This window comes from Podarcis raffonei, chromosome 1, assembly GCF_027172205.1.
Source record: "Podarcis raffonei isolate rPodRaf1 chromosome 1, rPodRaf1.pri, whole genome shotgun sequence".
Lineage (NCBI taxonomy): Eukaryota > Metazoa > Chordata > Lepidosauria > Squamata > Lacertidae > Podarcis > Podarcis raffonei.
Genome location: NC_070602.1, coordinates 127,786,049 through 127,797,676, shown reverse-complemented (window position 1 = coordinate 127,797,676; position 11,628 = coordinate 127,786,049). Strand labels below are relative to the sequence as shown.

Below are 11,628 nucleotides of genomic sequence, written 5' to 3'. Positions count from 1 at the left end.
AATTGAATTATTTTCCTGTAATAATTGAATAATCATGTACTTGAATAATTTAATTGCGTTATTTTCCTGTAATAATTGAATAATCATGTACTTGAATACTTTAATTGCATTATTTTCCTGTAATAATTGAATAATCATGTCCTTGAATACTTTAATTGAATTATTTTCCTGTAATAATTGAATAATCATGTACTTGAATACTTTAATTGAATCCTTTTCCTGTAATAATTGAATAATCATGTACTTGAATACTTTAATTGAATCATTTTCCTGTAATAATTGAATAATCATGTACTTGAATACTTGAATAAGTATTTAATAATAAAATAAACATGGAACAAATATGGAAATTTTATGGAAATTTATTCACGTTGCAGAGTTACGGAACAATTATGGGAATTATATGGAAATTTATTCGCCTTCCGGAGTTACGGAAATGGCAAAACGAGGGGAAAATAAATCAAGCCACTCCAGATATAATAATATAATATAATATAATATAATATAATATAATATAATATAATATAATATAATATAATATAATATAATATAATATAATATAATATAATATAATATAATGGAAATTCAGAAATAATAGCAATAATAATTAATAATAATAATTAAAAACATAGGGATTCAGGCATCTTCGAAATCTACGCCGGTCGGAGTCTTCTTGCTAGGAAGAGAGATAATTAACATATTCAATTAAAATAAAATGAGTCATAATATATAATAATATAAATAAAATATCGGTAATAATCATCATCAAATTAAAATAATAATCATATATAATAATCATATGAATAAAATACCAATAATAATGATCATCAAAATAAAACAAGAATATTAAACAATATAGATAAAATAATCTCAATAATTATCACAAAGATAATACAAATAATATCAATAATCAGCATCCTCATAAAATTGAAATAAAACAAATAATAAAAAACAATTAACAATAATAATATAAATAAAATAATCTCAATAATTATCACAAATATAATACAAATAATATTGATAACAATCATCCTCATCATAAAATTGAAATAAAACTAATAATAAAAAATAATTAACAATAATAATATAAATAAAATAATCTCAATAATTATCACAAATATAATCCAAATAATATTGATAACAATCATCCTCATCATAAAATTGAAATAAAACGAATAATAAAAAATAATTAACAATAATAATGTAAATAAAACACTGATAATAATTATTGTCAAAATAAAACAAGAATAATAATTTGTTATAATAATTAATAATATAAACAAAATAATACCGATAATTCTCACGATAAAATGAAAATAAAATGAAAAATAAGATATCACATGCATAATATTGATAATATTTATCGTTATCATAAGATTAAAATAACATTAATAATAATAGATAATAATAATAATAATAATAATAATAATAATAATAATAATATAATTACCGGACGAATCCAGGGTTGATTAACGACTCTCCGGGAAGCTTCCTCTTGCTGGATCCGGTCCTGATCTTTGCCGGGTTCGGATCTGGAAGTGGGAGAAAATTCCGGAATTTTCCAAAGCTGGCTCTGCTCCCAAAGCCAATACGGAGAGAGGGCAGCACTTCCTGTCCTGGCCCGGAACTTCCTGTCCTCGCTCAGAGCTAACTTTCTGTCCTCACTCAGAGCTAACTTCCTGTCCTCGCCCAGAACTTCCTGCCCTCGCCCAGAACTTCCTGCCCTCGCTCAGAGCTAACTTCCTGTCCTGGCCCGGAACTTCCTGCCCTCCCTCAGAGCTAACTTCCTGTCCTGGCCCGGAACTTCCTGCCCTCCCTCAGAGCTAACTTCCTGCCCTTGTCCGGAACTTCCTGCCCTCGCTCAGATCTAACTTCCTGTCCTCGCCCATAATTTCCTGCCCTCGCTCAGAGCTAACTTCCTGTCCTGGCCCATAATTTCCTGCCCTCCCTCAGAGCTAACTTCCTGTCCTGGCCCAGAAGTTCCTGTCCTCGCTCAGAGCTAACTTCCTGTCCCCGCCAGGAACTTCCTGCCTTCGCTCAGAGCTAACTTCCTGTCCTCGCCCGGAACTTCCTGTCCTCGCTCAGAGCTAACTTCCTGTCCCCACCAGGAACTTCCTGCCTTCGCTCAGAGCTAACTTCCTGTCCTCGCCCGGAACTTCCTGTCCTCGCTCAGAGCTAACTTCCTGCCCTCGCTCAGAGCTAACTTCCTGCCCTCGCCAGGAACTTCCTGCCCTAGCTCAGAGCTAACTTCCTGTCCTTGCCTGGAACTTCCTGCCCTCCCTCAGAGCTAACTTCCTGCCCTCGCCCAGAGCTTCCTGCCCAACTTCCTGCCCTTGCCCAGAACTTCCTGCCCAACTTCCTGCCCACGCCCAGAACTTCCTGCCCAACTTCCTGCCCTTGCCCAGAGCTTCCTGCCCTTGCCCGGAACTTCCTGCCCTCACTCAGAACTTCCTGCCCTCGCCCAGAACTTCCTGCCCAACTTCCTGCCCTTGCCCAGAACTTCCTGCCCAACTTCCTGCCCTCGCCCAGAACTTCCTGCCCAACTTCCTGCCCTCGCCCAGAACTTCCTGCCCAACTTCCTGCCCTTGCCCAGAACTTCCTTCCCAAGTTCCTGCCCTTGCCCAGAACTTCCTGCCCAACTTCCTGCCCTCGCCCAGAACTTCCTGCTGAACTTCCTGCCCTCGCCCAGAGCTTCCTGCTCAACTTCCTGCCCTCGCCCAAAGCTTCCTGCCCTTGCCCAGAACTTCCTGCCCAACTTCCTGTCCTCTCCCGGGACTTCCTGCCCTCGCCCAGAACTTCCTTCCCAACTTCCTGCCCTCGCCCAGAGCTTCCTGCCCAACTTCCTGCCCTTGCCCAGAACTTACTGCCCAACTTCCTGCCCTTGCCCAGAACTTCCTGCCCTCGCCCAGAACTTCCTGCTCAACTTCCTGCCCTCGCCCAGAGCTTCCTGCCCAAATTCCTGCCCTTGCCTAGAACTTCCTGCCCAACTTCCTGCTCTCACCCAGAACTTCCTGCCCAACTTCCTGTCCTTGCCCGGGACTTCCTGCCCTCACTCAGAACTTCCTGCCCTCGCTCAGAACTTCCTGCCCTCGCTCAGAACTTCCAGCCCAACTTCCTGTCCTCGCCCGGGACTTCCTGCCCTCGCTCAGAACTTCCTGCCCAACTTCCTGCCCTCACCCAGAGCTTCCTGCCCTCTCTCGGAACTTATTTATTGATAAATGAATTTATTGACAAATGATAAATCAATTAATAATAATAATAATGCGTGTAGCTTTGATAAATGATAAATAAATTATTACTATTACTATTATTATTATTATTATTATTAGTTATAATTATTATTATTATTACCAGGCGCAAAGGGACTCCGACCCATTTGGATGTCCTTCCTGGGGCTCCCGATTGGCGACGGAGCGGCCGCAGAAACGGCACCTTCTGCGGAGACAAAGATTAATTTATTATTATTACTATATTATATTATTATTATTATTATTAAAATTATTAATTATTTTCTCTTTCTTCGGAGAAAAACAAAGATATTAAGGGGGAGATTGGTTCCATTCAGATAGTAATTATTATTATTATTATTATTATTATTATTATTATTATTATTGGAAAAGACATCCAGATGGGCGGTGTATAAGGAGTAAAACTATTATTATTATTATTATTATTATTATTATTATTATTATTACTACTACTACTACTGACACCTTGTTGGTTTCTATTATTACTATTACTATTACTATTATTATTATTATTATTATTACTATTATTACTATTATTATCATTCCTTATATATATAATATAATATAATTATACATATATATATATATATATATATATATATATATATATATATATATATTATAATATTTTTTTATTATTATTATTATTACTTATACCCCACCCATCTGAATGGCTTCCCCAATTATTATTATTATTATTATTATTATTATTATCATCATCATCATCATCAATCATCATTCCTTATATATATAATATAATATAATAATACAAATATATATATATATAATATATTATTATTATTACTATTACTATTATTATTATTCTAATAACCCACCTCCCAGCCGCCTCTCCAGCTCTCGCACCCGGCCAGCCAGGCCGAAGAGCAGCTCTCGAACTCGCTCCCGGGCCCGGGAGGCGGGGTCTCGGTGGAGGTCGAAGGTCAAGGTCTCTCGGCCATCTTGGAAAGTCAGGGTGGCCTCAGTTTCCCGGACGGATAATTTGGGGGTCTGGCTCTCGAAGGCGTCTCTGCGGAGAATGAGAATAGTAATTATTATTAGTATTAGTATTAGTATTAATAATAATAATAATATAATGATTATGGTGATAATAATAATAAGTTTTATTTATAATAAATAATAGTATATAATAATAATAATAATAATAATAATAATATATTAGAAGAAGAATTTTTATTTATAATAATTTAATTTATATAAAAATAAGAATAAGAATAATTATTATCAGAGCATGATAATAAGAATAGCAATAATAATAATAATCTCGAAGGCGTCTCTGCGGAGAATGAATATTATTATTATTATTATTATTATTATTATTATTATTATTATTATTAATATAATGATGATGATGATATTAATAATAAGTTTTATTTATAATAAATAATAGTATATAATAATAATAATAATTAGAAGAAGAATTTTTATTTATAATAATTTAATTTATATAAGAATAAGAATATTATAATATATAAGAATAATTTTTATTTATAATAATATAATAGTATATAATAAGAATAAGAATTTTTATTTATAATAATTTAATTTATATAAGAATAAGAATAATTTTTATGATAATATTATAATATATAAGAATAATTTTTCTTTATAATAATATAATAGTATATAATAAGAATAAGAATAATTTTTCTTTATAATAATAGAATAGTATATAATCATCATCGAAGGTGTCTTTGCGGAGAATAATAATAATAATAATAGCCATTATTTTCCGCCCATCTGGCTGGATTTCCCCAGCTGCATTTCCACGATCTAAAGCATTTATGTGCTTTTATTAATAAAAAATAATAAAAATAATAAAAAATAATAAAAAAGAAGGGAGCATTTCAACAGGGACCTACTTGATTTGAGAAATCCGGTCGTCGGAAGAAACCGGCTGCAAAAGGAAGAGGGAATATTATATAAAAAATAAAAATAAAAATAGGCAAGGCAAACTGTCAGGGACATTAAAATAATAATAATAATAATAATAATAATAATAATAATAATAATAATAATAAATTAATAAATAAAATAAAATAAAATACCCCATTATTCTTATTATTGGTGTGGTATATATTCAATTGGTTCCTATAGCTATCGCTATGATTGGTGGAGTACAAATAACCTCAATATTATTCTAGTTACTGGGATATTAATAATAAAATTATTCTTATTATCGGTGTGGATTTTGAGAATGAACCTGATTTTCCTCCGATGAAGTGATGTCGCCGCTCCAGGAATCGCAAGCATTGGTGACGCTGCCGGAAAAGGAGAATAAAGGGTTATAAAAGTAATAATAATAATAATAATATTAGTAATAATAATAATAATAATAATAATAATAATAATAATAATTTTCCCTCTAATGAAGTTCCAGGAACTGCAAGCATTTGGGATGAAAGGAGGAGAAAGGGTTAAAAAGAGGGGCTTTATAAAAGCAAAATAATAGTAATAATAATGTTAATAATAATAATAATAATAATAATAATAATAATAATAATTCCCCCTCTAATGAAGTTCCAGGAACTGCAAGCATTTGGGACGCTGCTGGGAAAGGAGAGGAAAGAGTTAAAAGGAGGGCTTTATAAAAAATTTTTAAATAATAATATTAATAATAATATTAATAATTCCCCCTCTAATTAAGCTCCAGGAATCGCAATAATTATCAATTGCAACTGTTGCAATTGAAAATAATTAATAATAATAATAATAGTAATAATAATAATAATAATAATAATAATAATAATAATAATAATAATTCCCCCTCTAATTAAGCTCCAGGAATCGCAATAATTTTCAATTGCAACTGTTGCAATTGAAAATAATAATTAATAATAATAATAATAATTCTGCAAAGGTGCAGAATGTTGCAAATGTGCAGAATAGATTTTCGTGCAACAGTGGCTGCAATAATCTCCAATTGCAACCGCCGCTTCTTCTTGCAAACTGCAAATAAATTATTATAATTCTTAAAGCAATTCTTCTTCTTCTTAAATAAATTATTATTCTTATTGCAAATATATTTGGACGGCAATAATTTTCAGTTGCAACCGCCGCTTCTTCTTGCAAACTGCAAATAAATTATTATAATTCTTAAATCAATTCTTATTCTTCTTAAATAAATTGTTTTTCTTATTGCAAATATATTTGGACGGCAATAATTTTCAGTTGCAACCGCCGCTTCTTCTTGCAAACTGCAAATAAATTATTCTTATTCTTAAATGAATTATTCTTATTCTTAAATGAATTATTATTATTATTCTTAAATCAATTATGATTCCTATTGCAAACAAATTTTCGTGCAAATTGGACGGCAATAATTTTCACTTGCAACTGCTGCATTTTATTGCAAGCAGCAGAAAGTTTGCAAATGCGCAGAATAAAATTGCAAATGTGGAGAATACAATTTCGTGCAATAATTTCCGACTGCAACTGTCACTTCTTAATGCAAACAGCAGTGAGTTTGCAAAGGCAGAAAATAAAATTATTTGCAATAATCTCCAATTGCAATCCTATCCTATCCTATCCTATCCTATCCTACCCTTCTATCCTCTTATCCTATCCTATCCTATCCTATCCTGTCTCCTATCCTATCCTATCCTATCCTATCCTATCCTCCTATCCTATCCTATCCTATCCTCCTATCCTATCCTATCCTATCCTCCTATCCTATCCTATCCTATCCTATCCTCCTATCCTATCCTTGTCTCCTATCCTATCCTATCCTATCCTATCCTCCTATCCTATCCTTGTCTCCTATCCTATCCTATCCTATCCTATCCTATCCTCCTATCCTATCCTTGTCTCCTATCCTATCCTATCCTCCTATCCTATCCTCGTCTTCTATGCTATCCTATCCTATCCTATCCTCCTATCCTATCCTATCCTATCCTCCTATCCTATCCTCGTCTCCTATCCTATCCTATCCTACCCTTCTATCCTCTTATCCTATCCTATCCTATCCTATCCTATCCTATCCTTGTCTCCTATCCTATCCTATCCTATCCTCCTATCCTATCCTCGTCTCCTATCCTATCCTATCCTCCTATCCTATCCTTGTCTCCTATCCTATCCTATCCTACCCTTCTATCCTCTTATCCTATCCTCCTATCCTATCCTATCCTCCTATCCTACCCTTCTATCCTCTTATCCTATCCTATCCTATCCTATCCTTGTCTCCTATCCTATCCTATCCTACCCTTCTATCCTCTTATCCTATCCTATCCTATCCTATCCTATCCTATCCTTGTCTCCTATCCTATCCTATCCTATCCTCCTATCCTATCCTCGTCTCCTATCCTATCCTATCCTCCTATCCTATCCTTGTCTCCTATCCTATCCTATCCTACCCTTCTATCCTCTTATCCTATCCTCCTATCCTATCCTATCCTCCTATCCTACCCTTCTATCCTCTTATCCTATCCTATCCTATCCTATCCTCGTCTCCTATCCTATCCTATCCTATCCTATCCTCCTATCCTATCCTATCCTCCTATCCTATCCTCGTCTCCTATCCTACCCTATCCTATCCTATCCTCCTATCCTATCCTATCCTCCTATCCTATCCTTGTCTCCTATCCTATCCTATCCTACCCTTCTATCCTCTTATCCTATCCTCCTATCCTATCCTCCTATCCTATCCTTGTCTCCTATCCTCCTATCCTATCCTATCCTTGTCTCCTATCCTATCCTATCCAATCCTATCCTTGTCTCCTATCCTATCCTTGTCTCCTATCCTATCCTATCCTATCCAATCCTATCCTTGTCTCCTATCCTATCCTTGTCTTCTATCCTATCCTATCCTATCCTATCCTATCCTATCCTATCCTATCCTTGTCTCCTATCCTGTCCTATCCTATCCTTGTCTCCTATCCTATCCTATCCTATCCTATCCTATCCTCCTATCCTATCCTTGTCTCCTATCCTGTCCTTGTCTCCTATCCTATCCTATCCTATCCTATCCTCCTATCCTATCCTTGTCTCCTATCCTGTCCTATCCTATCCTTGTCTCCTATCCTATCCTATCCTATCCTATCCTATCCTATCCTATCCTCCTATCCTATCCTATCCTATCCTATCCTGTCCTATCCTATCCTTGTCTCCTATCCTATCCTATCCTATCCTATCCTCCTATCCTGTCCTATCCTATCCTTGTCTCCTATCCTATCCTATCCTATCCTACCCTTCTATTCTCTTATCCTATCCTATCCTATCCTTCTCTCCTATCCTATCCTATCCAATCCTATCCTTGTCTCCTATCCTATCCTTGTCTCCTATCCTATCCTGTCCTATCCTATCCTTGTCCCCTATCCTATCCTATCCTTGTCTCCTATCCTATCCTATCCTATCCTCCTATCCTATCCTATCCTATCCTCCTATCCTATCCTTGTCTCCTATCCTATCCTATCCTATCCTATCCTATCCTATCCTATCCTATCCTCCTATCCTATCCTTGTCCCCTATCCTATCCTATCCTATCCTATCCTATCCTCCTATCCTATCCTATCCTATCCTCCTATCCTATCCTATCCTATCCTATCCTCCTATCCTATCCTATCCTATCCTCCTATCCTATCCTATCCTATCCTCCTATCCTATCCTCCTATCCTATCCTATCCTATCCTATCCTATCCTATCCTATCCTATCCTATCCTTCTATCCCCTTATCCTATCCTATCCTATCCTTCTCTCCTATCCTATCCTATCCAATCCTATCCTTGTCTCCTATCCTATCCTTGTTTCCTATCCTATCCTTCTGTCCTATCCTATCCTCGTCTCCTATCCTACCCTATCCTATCCTATCCTCCTATCCTATCCTATCCTCCTATCCTATCCTTGTCTCCTATCCTATCCTATCCTACCCTTCTATCCTCTTATCCTATCCTCCTATCCTATCCTATCCTCCTATCCTATCCTTGTCTCCTATCCTCCTATCCTATCCTATCCTTGTCTCCTATCCTATCCTATCCAATCCTATCCTTGTCTCCTATCCTATCCTTGTTTCCTATCCTATCCTTCTGTCCTATCCTATCCTTGTCTCCTATCCTATCCTATCCTTCTGTCCTATCCTATCCTTGTCTCCTATCCTATCCTATCCTATCCTGTCCTGTCCTATCCTATCCTCCTATCCTATCCTTGTCCCCTATCCTATCCTATCCTATCCTATCCTATCCTCCTATCCTATCCTTGTCCCCTATCCTATCCTATCCTATCCTATCCTATCCTCCTATCCTATCCTTGTCTCCTATCCTATCCTATCCAATCCTATCCTTGTCTCCTATCCTATCCTATCCTATCCAATCCTATCCTTGTCTCCTATCCTATCCTTGTCTCCTATCCTATCCTATCCTATCCAATCCTATCCTTGTCTCCTATCCTATCCTTGTCTTCTATCCTATCCTATCCTATCCTATCCTTGTCTCCTATCCTGTCCTATCCTATCCTTGTCTCCTATCCTATCCTATCCTCCTATCCTATCCTTGTCTCCTATCCTGTCCTATCCTATCCTTGTCTCCTATCCTATCCTATCCTATCCTATCCTCCTATCCTATCCTATCCTATCCTATCCTATCCTCCTATCCTATCCTTGTCTCCTATCCTATCCTATCCTACCCTTCTATTCTCTTATCCTATCCTATCCTATCCTATCCTATCCTCCTATCCTATCCTTGCCTCCTATCCTGTCCTATCCTATCCTTGCCTCCTATCCTATCCTATCCTATCCTATCCTATCCTATCCTCCTATCCTATCCTATCCTATCCTATCCTATCCTATCCAATCCTATCCTTGTCTCCTATCCTATCCTATCCTCCTATCCTATCCTTGTCTCCTATCCTATCCTATCCTCCTATCCTATCCTATCCTATCCTATCCTATCCTATCCTCCTATCCTATCCTTGTCTCCTATCCTATCCTATCCTATCCTATCCTTGTCTCCTATCCTGTCCTATCCTATCCTTGTCTCCTATCCTATCCTATCCTATCCTATCCTATCCTCCTATCCTATCCTATCCTATCCTATCCTATCCTATCCAATCCTATCCTTGTCTCCTATCCTATCCTTGTCTCCTATCCTATCCTATCCTATCCTCTCCTCCTATCCTATCCTTGTCTCCTATCCTATCCTATCCAATCCTATCCTTGTCTCCTATCCTATCCTTGTCTCCTATCCTATCCTATCCTATCCTATCCTCCTATCCTATCCTTGTCTCCTATCCTATCCTATCCTATCCTCCTATCCTATCCTTGTCTCCTATCCTGTCCTATCCTATCCTTGTCTCCTATCCTATCCTATCCTATCCTATCCAATCCTATCCTTGTCTCCTATCCTATCCTTGTCGCCTATCCTATCCTATCCAATCCTATCCTTGTCTCCTATCCTATGCTTGTCTCCTATCCTATCCTATCCTCCTATCCTATCCTTGTCCCCTATCCTATCCTATCCTTGTCTCCTATCCTATCCTATCCTATCCTCCTATCCTATCCTATCCTATCCTCCTATCCTATCCTTGTCCCCTATCCTATCCTATCCTATCCTATCCTCCTATCCTATCCTTGTCCCCTATCCTATCCTATCCTTGTCTCCTATCCTATCCTATCCTATCCTATCCTATCCTCCTATCCTATCCTTGTCCCCTATCCTATCCTATCCTATCCTATCCTATCCTCCTATCCTATCCTTGTCCCCTATCCTATCCTATCCTATCCTCCTATCCTATCCTTGTCCCCTATCCTATCCTATCCTATCCTATCCTCCTATCCTATCCTTGTCCCCTATCCTATCCTATCCTTGTCTCCTATCCTATCCTATCCTATCCTATCCTCCTATCCTATCCTATCCTATCCTCCTATCCTATCCTTGTCCCCTATCCTATCCTATCCTATCCTATCCTATCCTATCCTCCTATCCTATCCTTGTCCCCTATCCTATCCTATCCTATCCTATCCTCCTATCCTATCCTATCCTCCTATCCTATCCTATCCTATCCTCCTATCCTATCCTATCCTCCTATCCTATCCTATCCTATCCTCCTATCCTATCCTATCCTCCTATCCTATCCTATCCTATCCTCCTATCCTATCCTTGTCTCCTATCCTATCCTATCCTATCCTCCTATCCTATCCTTGTCTCCTATCCTATCCTATCCTATCCTATCCTATTCTATCCTATCCTATCCTTGTCTCCTATCCTATCCTATCCTATCCTTCTCTCCTATCCTATCCTGTCCAATCCTATCCTTGTCTCCTATCCTATCCTTGTTTCCTATCCTATCCTATCCTATCCTCCTATCCTATCCTTGTCTCCTATCCTATCCTATCCTATCCTATCCTATCCTAACCTATCCTTGTCTCCTATCC

The 11,628-nt window shown here is 37.1% G+C and overlaps 1 protein-coding gene across 3 annotated transcripts in view; it reads right to left on the bottom strand.

The window, feature by feature from the left end:
* Window positions 1–560: 560 nt before the first annotated feature.
* The window catches only part of PAXX (PAXX non-homologous end joining factor), a 13,381-nt gene continuing 2,313 nt past the window's right edge, over window positions 561–11,628 (bottom strand). For 2 of the 3 annotated variants that reach the window (XM_053367452.1, XM_053367433.1), the window contains 6 exons: window positions 5,470–5,527; window positions 5,129–5,163; window positions 4,085–4,275; window positions 3,352–3,435; window positions 1,451–1,532; window positions 561–676 (listed from right to left, as the gene is read on the bottom strand). In XM_053367452.1, coding sequence (XP_053223427.1) covers window positions 637–676; window positions 1,451–1,532; window positions 3,352–3,435; window positions 4,085–4,275; window positions 5,129–5,163; window positions 5,470–5,527 — 490 coding nt within the window. In that variant the 3' untranslated portion in view covers window positions 561–636. The remainder of the gene's footprint in view (window positions 677–1,450; window positions 1,533–3,351; window positions 3,436–4,084; window positions 4,276–5,128; window positions 5,164–5,469; window positions 5,528–11,628) is intronic. The other variant, XM_053367441.1, reaches the window with a different exon arrangement.